Source organism: Sminthopsis crassicaudata, chromosome 4 (assembly GCF_048593235.1).
Source record: "Sminthopsis crassicaudata isolate SCR6 chromosome 4, ASM4859323v1, whole genome shotgun sequence".
Classification (NCBI taxonomy): domain Eukaryota; kingdom Metazoa; phylum Chordata; class Mammalia; order Dasyuromorphia; family Dasyuridae; genus Sminthopsis; species Sminthopsis crassicaudata.
In genome coordinates, this window is record NC_133620.1 from 333,325,236 (window position 1) to 333,340,467 (window position 15,232).

Here is a 15,232-nt window from a genome sequence, read left to right on the forward strand (position 1 = left end):
GAAGACCTGTCATTGTTGATCACAGACTTTCTTTATATACGTCTCCTCCAATTAGAGACAGCTCTTTGAGAACAAGAGATCTCAATTGTTTAGAGTATAACCTTAGTGCTTAACACATAGTAAGTGCTTAATTAAATACCTTTTTAAAAAAATTCTTTAATTGATCTAGGCTTCTATTTGCTGAAAAGGACGGCTGATTAAATCTAGGATTCTATAAGTCTGGGATAATATATAGGACTATTCCTTGGACACTGAGGGTCAGTGTTGGGACCTCTTCTTAGGAGAGCTTGGAGGATAGGAGGAAAGGGCAAAGAAATCTCAGAAAGTCACTGATAAGGGATCTGGCACTTTGCCCCCAAACCTCTTATTCTCTAAAGGCGTAGATAGGGTTAAGCTGGTTCATTTGGGAAAGTATGCTTAGGCATGTGACTTGGTGGAGAATTGAAGGAAGATTGCTGATTTTCTTGGAAGGAAAGAGCCTAAAAAAGGCTTCAAGCACAAAGCTAGGAAGGAAGGTGTGTATAAAATAAGCCACATATCTATTTCTAAGTTTTATTGCAGGGAATCTCTTCACTTGCTGGTAGAATATATGTGGGAAGACTTGGATGAGTCCCTGCTGTATCAGCACAGTCCTTGTCTATGTGCTTTAGAAGAAGCTATTCTCTCCCCACTGTAGTTAATCTCTGTCCTTGGTGCCTTTTTCCTTTACTACTAAAGGAAGTATTAGGTCTATTCCTTAAGATTTTGCTAAGGTTTGAGTCTCAGCATAGAGCATATCCTCATGTCTTTAGGAGATGGCCACCTCATCCCTCCCCAACCTTCCAGACCCTCTCTACCTGCCAGGAGATCAGCACCGAAGTGGTGGTGTGAGGGGTAACAGAGAGGATGGTGGGAGCTTCTTCAGGGGCTGGAAAGAGAGAGAGAGAAAGAAAATGCTGATATCCTGGAGTTCAGAGCCTCCCTTCAAGTTTTGAGATGAACTCTGTGATTTCTTAATGTTGGCTGACCAATGATACTTTGAGCTTCATGGTGTTGAAAAGAATCACCCTCTAGCTGGTGGGAAATGAGGTCAATCTGAGTTCTTTGGGGGAGAGGGGGAAGAGGGAGAGAGATCTCCTAGGGACTCCAAGGACAATGGACAAAAGGCCTAGGGGCTTTAATACAGCTGAAACCTCATGGGATTAGGTGTCTGGCTCCCTTTGCCTTGTTCTTTAGGTCCATGGCAGTTTCTGAGATGATGTTCTAAGCACATCCACATTTAGAGATTACTTTGAGTTTCTCACTCTGGGTTTCTTTAGAATTTGAGAATAGAGTAAATACTTAAACCAGAGACCAGTGTGGTGGTTCTACAACCTGATAGTTACCACTTAATATCATTTAAGCTGGTAATGTTGGGTTTTCTCCCCTCTTTGTTCCCCCAAGCCTGTCACCACATTAAGATGGTCACTCTCCACTCTTCTGGAACTCCAACCAGAGTATTATACTGCACCTTCTCCCACCTTAAGGGCTGAGAGAGATGGAATATGGCTGCTACCCCCTTGTAGGACCAGGAAATGGCTCAACCTAAGGTTATGTCACAGGTTGGGGAGGAAAAACGATCACTGACCAGCCTGTAGCGTGGTAAGGGATTCTGATTCTTCACTGTATTCACTGTCCCCGATGTCGTTGGTTGATTTGACTCGGAATTTGTAGGAAGTGAAGGGCTTGAGCCTGAGATGAAATAAAGAGATAATTTAATTAAACGAATGAATAGTAGCCAAGTTCCAACAAGACCCTTGTCTGCAGCCTCTGACCTTTTCGTGCTCATTTGCCCATCTTGAGCTGATGAGAAGGGGCATGGATTCTCGTTCCCAAGTTACAAATTGGAAACTAAATTCTGGAAAGGTTAATTGCTTTGGTCAACATCCAGTGCTGCAAGAAGGGATAGGTAAGATAGGTAGCTATCTAATGTATTATACATGGTGGAGCAGCAATATTTATTTTAACATTACTATTTATAATTTTAATATAATTTTTTTATATTTATACTATTTTATTTACTATTACATTTATTATTTATATTTAATATTATTATTTGTGAATTCCTACAGGATTACTGGATCAGATTTAAAGCTAGAACCTTAGAGGCTACTGAGTCCAACCTCCTCATTTTTGAGAAAACTGAAAAGTTAAGTGACTTGCCAATGGTTATACAGCTAATAAGCACTGATGGTGAAGTTTAAATGAGGAATCTTTTTGCTTCCACACTCAGTGATCTATCAGTTGCATACAAGTTACATTTCCCTATTTTAAAACAATGTTTCACTGATGCGTTTTAGCTTAAAGAATTTGCTCTTTACTTATATCCTGAAGAAACCTGAAGCAAGAAACCCAGAGCACTAAGCCATAGCTTCTGAATGTGGATGTACTTAGAGCTGCCTATCAGGATATAATACTTTAACTTTGCATTCCTAATTCTGGATACGATTCTTACCCCTCTCCCCAGTGAGTTCTCAGTTAGAACAAGGAAAAAATGGTTAAGCAAAGTCAAGTGACACAGAGACCTTGTCTCATAGTGTATATAACATTCCATACCCATGCTCTCCCACTTTTATTGAAAGGAAGAAGGTGCTTCCTCATCTCTTTTTGGAGACCCAGGTTGGTCATAATAATTACTCACATTAGAATGCCCAAATGTTTCATTCTAGAAAACTGTGTTTTCCATAGCGTACAAGTAGTAATTAAAGCATGTATTACAGTGAAGACTCCAAGTCCCCTTTGGACAATAACATGCAGGGATCAAAATTTTCAAATGCACCAAGAGGTGGAGGAGCTGTAAGTTTTAAACCTGACCCAGTAAGTATAAATGCATTATCTCACCTCTGTTAATAACACCTAACAAATGAAGAGAGGATAAATCAAGAACAGAGACCACTAGGCCAGGGCTTTTTTAGCCCATGGTAGTTTAATTTTCTGGCTTCCTTTAAGATTTAGCTGTGAGCAGGAAGTTGCTGAGGACATATTTATTCATTTTAAGCTGCAAATACTGTGTGTGTGTATGTAGACATGTTCTTTGTCTCTTTTTGTCTCTGTGTCTCTCTGTTAATATTTTTTTCTTTGCCTCTGTCTCTCACTCATTCTCACTTTAGAACTAAGGACAGTATCATCAGATTGCTGAGATCTGAGCTAGCTCTTCCCTAGGTATTGCCATCCTCTCCCTGCATTTAAGAGTTTAAAAAGAATTAAATATCTAAAGAGTTAAAGTGTAGTACATTGCTTCAAGCTTCAATTTCTTTCTTTTTAATTTTTAAAAAAGGGTAGTTGAAATTCTTGCTCATAGAAAGTGAAGAATAAAAATATAACCTATTGAAAATTAAATTACATTAAAGCCATCAATCTGGAATGTGGCTCAGTTTCCCTATTAAAGATGAGTAGAAAAATGCTGCTGTTGCAGAGAATGGTTAATGAAAGACTGGAAAGCACCCCACTGATACTGTACTCAGGGCTCCAGAATTGTACAATAAAGAAGAAATTCTAATAAGGTACCATGGGAAGCTGGGTTGGAGCCTGGCAGGGAGAAGAAACTGGTTAGAATATATGGAGAGGGACCCAGGCAAATGACTGAATGGGAAGGCGAAACTGAGAATGTAATGGGGTCCCAAACCCCCATTATAAGGAGGTTAGGAACTTCTGAATGGACTAGCGAATGGGGGTAGGTGAGATTTCAGACTGCAATTGCTTTATGAAACCCTTTCAATGAAAGAAATGAAATGTAAACAAATGCTCTGCTGGGGGAGGGTGGATCTCCAGTACTGAAATAAGATCCCAGGGATGGGGTAAGTGTTAGGGTGGAGGTCTCACCTGTCCACAACAAATGAGGTAGCATTGTGGGTCACAGAGGAGGAGTGCAGGGCCCATTTGCCATTAGGGAGTTCCCTGGTCTGGATGGTGTAGTAGCGGACAGGGGAGAGGCCGTCACTACCAGGCTCCCAAGACAGCAGCACACTCCGTGCTTTCACATTCTCCTGATTTATCACTGGCTTGCTAGGAGGCTGTGGGCGATCTGTAAGGGGAAGACATAAATTTATCGTTGAATAACTCCAGATAGTAATAAGACATGTGCCCTGTTGGTACCCTTCAGGGTAGAAAAAGTAAAGCAATAGCCCATAGCTGTTGAATTCTGTTTTCTGGTTTGATGTTCTGACAAGAGAAACAATCTACCAATGTACATTTGCTGAATGTCACCTATGCATCAGGCACTGAGTGAAACTGTCCCTATCTTCAGGGAGTTTACATTCTCTCAAGGGAGACAAAAGTGGATGTTTAGAGGATTATGCTAAAAACAAACAAAACAAATATAAGGTGTTACTATGTGTTCATGGGGAGGAAGGTTATAGGAGGGAAAATCTAGAAAGATCCATGCAGAAAGTGGAATTTGAGCTGAGTCTTGAGGGAAAGCAGAGATCATAAGAGATGGAAAGTGGGGGATAAATGCATTTCAGGCATATAAGGACAGTCTTCACAAAGTAAGAGAGGTGGGAGCTACAGCAAGAAGACCAATGTAGCTAGACTGCAGAATGTGTAGAGGGAAATAATTCACAGGAAAGGTAGATTGGTCAGATTGTGAAGGACTTTCAATGTCAAATAAAAGAATTTAGCCCAGAAACAATAGGGAGCCACTGAAGTTTAATCAGTGGAGGATGAGGTGAGGTGGTCAGATTTGTGCTTTAGAAAAACTATTTAGGTGTCTATGTGGAGAATAGATTGTAGTGAGAGAGATCAATTAAGCGGCTAATGGATATTTAGTTTAATGAATAGAGTACCAGACTGGGAATCAGGATGATCTGAGTTGAAATCCAACCTCAGATACTTTTAATAGCTATGTGACCCTAGGCAAGTCACTTAACCCTGTGTTAACTTCAGTTTCCTTATCTATAAAATGAGCTGAAGAAGAAAATGGCAAAACCACTCCAGAATCTTTTCCAAGGAAACCTCAAATGTTTGATTAAAAAGTCAGATATGATGGAAAAACAATAGAACAACAAGAAAATGGAACAAAACAGCCCAGATCAGAAATGACAAGAGTCTGAACTTAAGTGGTGGCAACTTCCAGAGAAGTTGGTGTAGGCAGAAATTATAATATATTTCAATGTAATGTAGGGTGAGTGAAAATAAGGAGTCCCCAGTTGCAAACCTGTGTGACTGGAAGAATAGATATGCCCTCAACACAAAGAGGAAAGTTCAGAAGAAAGATGGATTTTTGGAGAAAGAGAATGAGTCCTGTTTTGGAATTTGAATTTGAGATGTCTTTGGACCAACCATTTCAAAATATCCAATACGTGGTTAGTGGGTGATACAGGACTGGAACTTAGGAGAGTTAGGATTAAATACACAGATCTTAAATATAGAGATGATGATTAAATTCTTGGGAGCTGATTAGGTCTATGTTGACAGATAAGAAAGGGTAGGACAGAACCCTGGGCTTTTACCCCCAATTAGGGGACATAACATGGACGAAGATTCAGCAAAGAAGCTGAAGAGAAGTGGTTAGACAGAGATGAATGTGATGAAAAACCAGAGGGGAGACAGTATCCAAGAGGAGAAAGGTATCAAATGCTGTAGAGAGGGCAAATAGGATAAATGCAGAGAAAAAACCATTAATTTGTCAATTAAAAAAGGATTAGGAATTAGTATGGAAAATGCCATCCGTGTCTAGAGAAAGAACTATAAAGATCGAATGCAGGTATTTTCACTCTTTTTTTGGTTTCTTGTGATTTTTCCCTTTTGTTCTTATTTTTCTTTCTCAACATGATTAATACAAAAATATGTTTAAAATTACTGTACATGTATCAACTGTATCAGATTGTTTGCTATCTTGGGGAGGGGAGAGATAAAGTAAAGAGGGAGAAAAATTTGGAACTCAAAATGTTACATAAGTGAATGTTGAAGACAATGTTTACATGTAATTGGTGAAAATAAAATCTATAAAGTAAAAAAAAGAAAAATAAAGAGTAGTTTCAGAGAGATAATGGTAAGCAGATCTCCAGACTTCAGATGGATGTATCATTTGAGTTATTCAAAGGTACTGGCCAGGACTCTGTGGGAGAGAGTTGGTAAACTCCCTAGAGAAACTGAAAAACTGTTCCATTGTGATGATTATCTGAAATGGGATACCGGTGGGAAGGAAGGGAGGCAATACATTGAGGGACCTCGACTTTTTCTCCTCTCCTCTCACTGTCTTCTTAACCCTTTATAATCTGGCTTCCAAACATAATATTCCAACTACCTCTCCAAAATTACCAATGAGTTCTTAACTGCCAAATGCGATGAGCTTTTTCTCAATTCTCATTCTTCTTGACTCTCTGAAGCCTTTGATGCTGTTGGTCATTCTTCCTTGATGCTCTTTTCCCTAGCTTTTTGAGACACCATTTTCTCCTGGTTCTTTTCTTACTTATATGACCACTTTCTTTGCAGAATCCTCATCCATATCATGCTCTCTAAGCACAGGTTCTGTGCCCCTCTTTTCTTCCCCCTCTATACTATTTCATTTGGTGATCTCATCATCTTCCATGGAACTAGTTACCATATCTATGCTGATGATTCTCAGAGCTTCCTATCCTGCTGATGTCCACTATTACTTCTCTAACTACCTTTAAGAAGTTCAGTAAACATCTCAACTCAACATGTACCAAACCAAATTCATCTTTTCCTCTAAACCAACTTTTCCCTTTTCCTTCCCCCTACTTCTTTATTACCATAAAGTGACAAAGTCCCAGTCCTTCAGGCTCAAAACCTAGGAGTCATCTTGGACTCCTCATTATCTCCCATTCCATGTTTCCAGTCTGTGGCCAAGACCTGTCCATTTCACCTTTTCAACGTATCTCAAATACACTCTCTTCTCTCTTCTGACATTGTTGTCACTCTAGTGGCTAGTGTAATTGCAGTGTAATGGTGTAGTGGACCTCATATCTCATACCAGGATGACTGCAATAGTCTACTGGGGGTCTGCCTGCCTTAAGTTTCCCCCCACTTCACTTCGTTCTCCATTTAGTCACCAGTTAGATTTTCCTGAAGTACAGTTCTAGTTATGTCCTTTCTGCTGTTCTGCCTTTCCCAAGTCAATTAACTACAGTGTGTCTCTAGAACCTCCAGAATCAAATCCCAAATCCTTCGGCATTCCAAGTCCTTCATAACTTAGCCTTTCCCCACATTTCTAGTCTTCTTCCCTCTTTGAACTCTTCAATCTAGTGACACTGGCCTTGTTGATATTCCATGAACAACATGAGCAGTGTTCCATGAACAATTTCTTTCAGCTCTGCAAAGCTGTCTCCCATTCCTGGAATGCTATTCTTTCTCATCTATAACAAGGGCTTTCCTGGATTCATTTAAATCCCAACTAAAATCCCATTTCCCACAGGATACCTTTTCCAACCCCTCTTAATTATACTCCCTTCCCTCTCAATTATTTCTTATTCATCTTACATATAACATTTGTACATATCTGTTTTCTTTTTATTTCCCTCATTATATTGTGAGCTCCTTCAGGGCAGGAAGTATTTTTTTTTTTTTTTTTTGGCCTCTTTTTGTATCCTCCAGCCCTTAGCATGCAGAAGGTACTTAATAAATGTTTCTTGATTACTGAACCCCACCCGAATTCTTCAGGTTTATTTATTGGTTGTTGACTTTAATTTCAGGGTCTCTGAGATGTGGCTTTGATGTAGACCCTTTCCCAGAGTTCCTGGGAATTATCCACCAAAGGAAGAGATCCGTCGGACTTGGGATCCCAATTCTCCTTGTTATAGTCCTACATCATCTTACTCTTTCCCAGCCACCCCAGGGCAGTTACCTCTCTTTTCTGTGGTCACCACAAGTGCTTCAGCTGCCTCCCCCCAGCCCTTACGGGTCTGGGCCATGATGCGGAATAGGTAGATAGATTCAGGCTTGAGACCAGTGGCGGTGTATTGGCGGGCACTGGGGGTTAACACCTCTACTGAGGCAGTGTTGGCTGTCGTTGTGTTGAGCCTGTGGGTAATCTGGTAAGCTGTGGAGAAACAGGATAACACTGGAAAGCAGGACAGACTCTTTCCCCCACACCCTTCAGTTCACCCAACCTTTTCCCATAGACAGAGAGGACCCTACGTCACATGTTTGAGTGAGTGCTCTTTCCACTTAAATGTTCACCGATTCACTCACACGGCACATTCTAAGTGATTGTTTTCTGAACCCTGGACAAGTGAAGAATGACTTGAGCATTTGTGATCAGGAATCAGCCCTTAATTGGTAAAAGACACCAAATCACAGGACCTGCCACTAGAGGGCATTATATGCAAAGCAGACATAGTCCATCCTTTCAGTTTTAATAGAATATCATTGATATTCTATAGAAAATGTGTGTAAATATAAATACGAAACATACAAATATATATTAATGTATGCTTATATTTTGGACTATCATTGTTATTTCAGTGGTGTAGGAATTTTCTCTTGTGGAGAAAATCTATCAATGCATAGAGACATCTATGCAGTTTATAATCAGAGATTTATTTAAGAGGTAGCATGATATAGAGAGCTGACCTCCACTCAGGAAAATCAGAGTTCAAGTCCAGCCACATTGGCTATGTGACCCTGGGCACTACCAGGACAACTCTTTAAGCCAGTGATCAAAGAATAAATTAAAGATAAAATTATTTCTTATAAAGATAAAATTAAAACACCAGCAGGACACACTCACCAATACCTACTCACACCCATTCATCCCCCCCACATACACACATATTGTTGCACTGAGTGAGCCATTCACTATGTTCTAATTTTCCTCATAGCCACAAGTATATAATTCACAGGAAGGCTAGCTAGAGTGGTAATATAATTTGTGGCACCTGCAAAATGAATAGATCTTTATAATAATATTAATAGGGCTAATACAACTCTCAAATAAATATATAGTACTTTATCACAACAGTATCACATGATCTTTTTCTCTAGTATGTTTTCTAACAAATTGCTATAGCCAGTTTAGAAAAATTAGATAAACTACTTTGGTCTCAAGGAGTTTATAATTAACAAAAACATTTTTATGATATAGAGGTAGATATGCAAATGACTACATACAAGTCAGGAATTATTTTCCTTTTCCTCCTCCTCATTTCTACTTATCTTGAATAAATATCCACATGTATATATGCATACAGAATACATGTATTTGTGTGTGTGTATATATATATGTATATATATATATATATATGTGCACACATACACATACACATACATATATGGGGCAGCTAGGTGGCACCATAGTACCCAAAGTGGAAGGCTTGGAGTTAGTTAAGACTCATCTTCCTAAGTTCAAATTTGGTCTCAGACTCTTCCTAGCTGGGTAACCTCATCTGCCTCAGTTTCGTCATTTATAAAGTGAGTTGGAGAAGGAAATAGCAGATCACTCTTGTATCTTTGCCAAGAAAACCCCAAATGGGGTCATAAAGTCCCATGTACACAACTGAAAAACAAATGACTAAATACATACATATATAAGTTATGCACACATAAATGTATGTCTGTTTATATATATATATATTGCCCCATTATTTTATATATATATATATATATATAAAATGCCCCAAAATGACATAAAATAAAAACTGGGAGGTGGTGTGACTATAGGGTGAATTTTAGCTGGGAAGGATTTTCTATTGGGGTGGTGCTCAAAATGCAGAGAAAGATTTTGCTTATTTGACTGGATAGAATTATCTGGTTTACCAAGGCAAAGGAAATTGAGAATAAGGCCTGCTTTATGAACCAGCAAAACATCTCTGCATTTTCTTTACCATCTTCTTGGTTTGGGGTCAAGAAAAGCAAATTAGGAGAGATCTTGCATTGTATTCTGAAATTCACTCTAGTAGGACACAACTAAGTAATGTTTTTCTCATCAGTGAGCATGGTTGGAAGGGGAAAGCTGCATATTTCTTGAGATCCCTACTTCTTAATTTTGTTATTGAGTCATTTTAGTCATATACAACTTTTTGTGCCCACTTGGGGTTTTCTTTGCAAAGATATTGGAGTGGCTTGCCATTTCCTTCTCCAGCTCCTTTTACGGGTGAAGAAATGGAGGCAAACAGTCTGTCTGAGGCTAGAGAAAGAGGCTCAAGAAAATGAATGAGTCTTTTCCTGACTGAATCCAGTGCTCTATTCACTGAAGCACCCAGCTGTCCCTTTATTTGCTTGTGCTTTACCCATATAACTTTAAGTTTCTTTTCAACAGTTATGCTCCTCACTGACTATAGACAATCTCAGCCTTACCTCTTCTTGATTTAGAAACCTTTGAAAACCAAAGCTCTCATCTCTATCTTCTACCCTCCAAACACGTTAGTGAAAAATTTTCACTAACAATCTAAGAGACAGCAAATTCCAGGAAGGTGGGATTTTTCCTCAAGTTGAGAAAATCAGGGTTCAAGTTGAGCCATATTGGCCGTTTGACTCTCCAGAGGTCAAGGAATTCCAAACAAGGGTAAAATCGCAAGTCCAGCAGCCTGAGTGTGCATGTGTGTGAACACACACACACACACACACACACACACACACACACACACAAAATCCCAACAAAGAGGAACATAAAACCCTCATATTTCCAGAAGGCAGAGGGTTGAGGCTTACCTAATATGATGCCATTAGGGGCAGATGGAGGCTGCCAAATCAGCCGAACTGATGTGGGTCTCACCTCTGGGAAGAGAATGCCCATGGGAGGTCCCGGGACTAGAATGGGAAACAGAAAGATCACAGTAAGATCCCCAGTGCAGCTCTGAGTTTTAGTTTACAGCCAGTTGCAGGAATTTCATTGGGAGATGGGTATGTATGTGTATAAAGGCCAGTGGGAAAGAGATACATGCAGCGATAATAGAGGTTGGAGTCCATATTTTGGGATCCTTTTGGATGGTATGGGGGTCAGTTGGCACAATCTAACAGGGATTTTTGCTATTGTTATTCGTGACACTTTTGCTAAGAGGACCAATGACATTATAAAGGTGATGTTTGACTTGTGCATACTAGATCTGTTTTAAAAAATTAAAAAAAAAAAAGACTTAGAAGGAGCTGATGTGCAGGAGAAAAACTATCGAAAAAAGTCCTTCTTCATCTTCTTCAGTGATGTTTCACCTTAGAGATTTGACCCAGCTTGAAATAAAAGCAATATTGGGCAGGAAGTTGGTATTCAAAGAATCTTTGACAACTTGCCCTAGGAAATAAGAAACTAAATCAGAGATTGAGAAATTCTTCAACTGTGAGTCATAATCTAAGATTTTAATAAAAGTCTCTTGCCCTCAAGAAGCACCATGGAGTTGTGTAGAGAGAATCAATCTTAGAGGCAGAAAGATATCTCTGACATAACTGCAGTCACACATTGTGAGCATGGGCAAATAACTTTTAGTCCTCTAGGTCAGTGATTCTCAGACTTTTGTTCTCAGTACTATTAAAATTATTGTCCAAAGAGTTATTATTTATGTGGATTATATTTATAAATGCTTGCCATATTATAAATACTAACAATTTCTTTTGGCAAGGCAATTGGGCTTAAATGACTTGCCCAGGATCACACAGCTGTAAGAGTCAAAGGCTGGACCTGAACTCAGATGCACTTGACTCCAGGGCTATCCTTTTTCCACAGAGTCATCTAGATGCTCTTTTTTTAGTATCCTCTTTTTTGGCCACATTGGAAATAAAAACTAAATTTGAAATCATAGCCTCTGAAAGGGTTTCAGAAACTCCAGGATTCTTTAGACCACACTTTGAAAAACACTGACCTAGGCAAATTTCTAAAACTCCCAAATTGCAATGACATAATTTTTTCATCTAGCATTCGCTATACCAATGAAAACTCAAGCCTAGTCCCCATCCTACCAGTGCTCTTCATGAATAGCAGCAGGTAAATATTGCAGTCCCTGCAGGATAAGATTTTTTCTTACAGATGTTTTCCCTCCAGAAAAGCCAATTTTGTTTTAATTTCAAGCTGAGGCACATCTCCAGAGTCAAGCATCAATAAAAAGCAAGGGAATGAGGGAAAAAATCATCTAAAATGGGACATGGGATGAGTCTCACTTCTCAGAGTCCCTTAACTATGTACTCACCATCATCAAGGGTCCTCTCCAAGATAGGTGGAGAACTTGGGGTGCCATCTCCGATGCGGGTGAAAGCCAGTACCTGGATCTCATAGAGTACATAGCGGCCCAAGCCAGTGAGCTGGGCACTGAGAGATGAGTTTCCTTCCACAAGCCAGAACTTGGGCTGGGTATCAGAATCCTTCTCTTTATATACTACCTGGACATATAGAAGGACAAGCAGTGTGAGGGCCCTTAGAGTCCAGAAGCCAGGAACTCCCCAGTGAATCTCAATTCCTATGGTTTAGGGTCAGGAATAGGGGACAGAAAATGGTGGTTTTTGTATGGCATATTATGGTTTTCTAGGGAACTAAGTATTATGTTGGGGTTAGGTGGGGTACCAAAGAATGAAGACTTAGCACTTAAGTGGAATACCAAAGAATGCAGACTTGGAACTTCCTTAAGTGGGGTACCAAAGAATGCAGACTTGATATTTAAGTGGGGTACCAAAGAACACAGACTTGGTACTTAAGTGCGGTATGAAAGAATGCAGATTTGGTACTTCCTTAAGTGGGATACCAAAGAATGAAGATTTGGTACTTAAGTGGAGTACCAAAGAACACAGACTTAGTACTTAATTGAGGTACCAAAGAACACAGACTTAGTACTTAATTGGGGTATGAAAGAATGCAGACTTGGTACTTGTGGGGTGCCAAAGAACACAGACTTAGTACTTAATTGAGGTAACAAAGAATGCAGACTTGATACTTAAGTGGAGTACCAAAGAATGTAGACTTTGTACTTCCTTAAGTAGAGTACCAAAGAATGCAGCCTTGGCACTTGAGTGGGGTACCAAAGAATGCAGACTTGGTACTTAAGTGGGATACCAAAAAATACAGACTTGATACTTAATTGGGGTACCAAAGAATGCAGACTTGGTACTTAAGTGGGGTATGAAAGAATGCAGACTTGGTACTTAAGGGGGGTACCAAAGAACACAGATTTAGTACTTAATTGGGGTATGAAAGAATATAGACTTAGTACTTAAGTGGAGTCCCAAAGAATGCAGACTCGGTACTTTCTTAAGTAGAGTACCAAAAAATGCAGACTTGCTACTAGGGCATTTAAAATCTTTTTAGCCCAATATAGGGTGGAAAATTCTCTCTTTTGCAGACCCAGAGAAGGATGATAATGGGCTGAAGGTAACATAGTATATCAGTGGCAAAGATAAGAATAAGACTCAGGACTCCCAACTTCTTGCCCCAGTCTTGGAGATCTGGAGTTTTTTTTTTCCAACCAGGGGGCAAGGGTCCTTCTGCCTCCCACCCTCAAACCAAGTCCTCTTCCCCTAAGCAATGGCAGAGCCATGGACTGGGGATCCCAAGGAAAAGGATTGCCCATAACAGTGATGTTGTAGGTGTTGAAACTCCAGACTCCTTCTTTTCTCTCATCGTGGAACCCACCTTATAGCCCAGTACAAGCCCATTTCGATCAGCCTCTGGGATTTCATTCCAGCGTACCAACATGCTGCTTGAGGTAGTGGCCAGGGCAGACACATTGCTTGGACCTGAGGACGGAACTGTGGGAAAGGAGAGCAGAAGAGAGTATGTCAGGACTGAAATTCCTTTCAGTTTTATGGGGAGTGTAGAAGGGCATCACAAAAAGCAGGGGAAATACAGTCAATCTTCTATACCACCTCACTAATGAAAGGGAAAAGAGACAGAGGTAATTCCCCAATGACAGATAATTTCCACACTAACTTCTATTTGCTTCTGAACACATTATATGCTTTTCCACTAGAGATCTATCTCCCTAATTATATTATGGTTACTATTAAAAGGAGTTCACATGCCTTCAGAAAATCACAACTGATAATGGGAGGGAGGAGACCGAGGTTCTTGCTAGGTGGCCCAGGAAGATGAGCTTGGAATCAATAATTTGTCATGACAAATCTATAAAGTGGATAATTCATATGTGAATCACAGCCACTTGACCACATCCTGGAGGGACAAGAGGTCCTAGCAATTGGTCAAGTTAGACAGCTGCAAGGTGGGGAGAGAGAAAGCAGACCTAGTTTTATTCTTATGTTTTCTAGGAATCTTTCATTCCACTTTCCAGTCTCAAAATCTCTCAGATCTCCTGGGGAAAGACAGACATCTTTAATGACATGGTCAAGGCTGGGAATATAGAGGCAGAATTCAACTAGATTTTTTAAATGAACAATGATTTTTTCTCCTATCTCACCCCTACCAAAGAAAAACAAATTCTTTGTAACAAATATGGAGTCAAACAAAAAAAAAATTCCCATATTGGCCATGTCCAAAAATGTATGTATCTTGTTCTAAGGAAGGGGATTTGGTCTTTTTCCTTTTCTGTTTTTGGTCATGAGATAGGCAGAATGCTTCATGGAACTATCTTTGTCTAGACTAACTTTTTCTACTTGTGATTCCTTTTTGCCTGATGAATTTTTATATGATCCTGAACATAAAGATAAAAAAATAGGTATACAAATTAAAAATTTATTGATAATAAACCATAATTTTGTGACCCTTCACATTTAGTTACATCATCCCATATGGAGTTGCAAATCACAGTTTAAGAAGCCAGCTTCTGGATCAGACTGGATCAACCCTCCTCACCTGAAGGGAATAAGGGATCTAACTAGGATACAGGCAGGAACTAGGAAGCTGTGGAAACAGAGCAGGTGCTCTGAAGAATATCGCTCCATTTGGTTGAGAAATCACATGCAAACTGAATACAAATGAACATTTTTGGTCCCTCTGCCACTGTCCTTTATAACAGCTCAGGTAACACTGTGTGCTGAGATAGCCTTTAGCTGTGTCTACATGCATACCCCAAAACTCCAAAGGATGTCATAGGAGATATCAGGGAATGTAAGGCTATGGGGCAAGGGAAGTACCTGACTCTCTGGTCCTGCCTACAACAATCTGACTCCACGGCCCAGTCCCGATGGCATTGAAGGCCTGGACTTGTACTCGGTACTCAGTCCACTCTTCCAGGTCCTCGATGGTGTACTCTCTCTCAATCCGGTCATGGACCACATGGCTCAGGGTCTTGCCATGCCCATCAGATCGGGTGTACTTGATTTTGTAACCCACTGACTCTGGGTTCCCATTGTATTCCATTTCTGGGAGAGGCTGTAGTAA

General features: G+C 39.9%; 1 protein-coding gene across 1 annotated transcript in view; it reads right to left on the reverse strand.

The window, feature by feature from the left end:
* SDK2 (sidekick cell adhesion molecule 2) overlaps positions 1–15,232 on the reverse strand; it is a 426,366-nt gene that overhangs the window by 66,082 nt on the left and 345,052 nt on the right. The window contains 8 exon segments of the mRNA XM_074260670.1: positions 837–907; positions 1,607–1,710; positions 3,841–4,042; positions 7,826–8,020; positions 10,630–10,728; positions 12,096–12,285; positions 13,529–13,644; positions 14,986–15,223. Of these exon segments, the coding sequence (XP_074116771.1) occupies positions 837–907; positions 1,607–1,710; positions 3,841–4,042; positions 7,826–8,020; positions 10,630–10,728; positions 12,096–12,285; positions 13,529–13,644; positions 14,986–15,223 (1,215 nt within the window).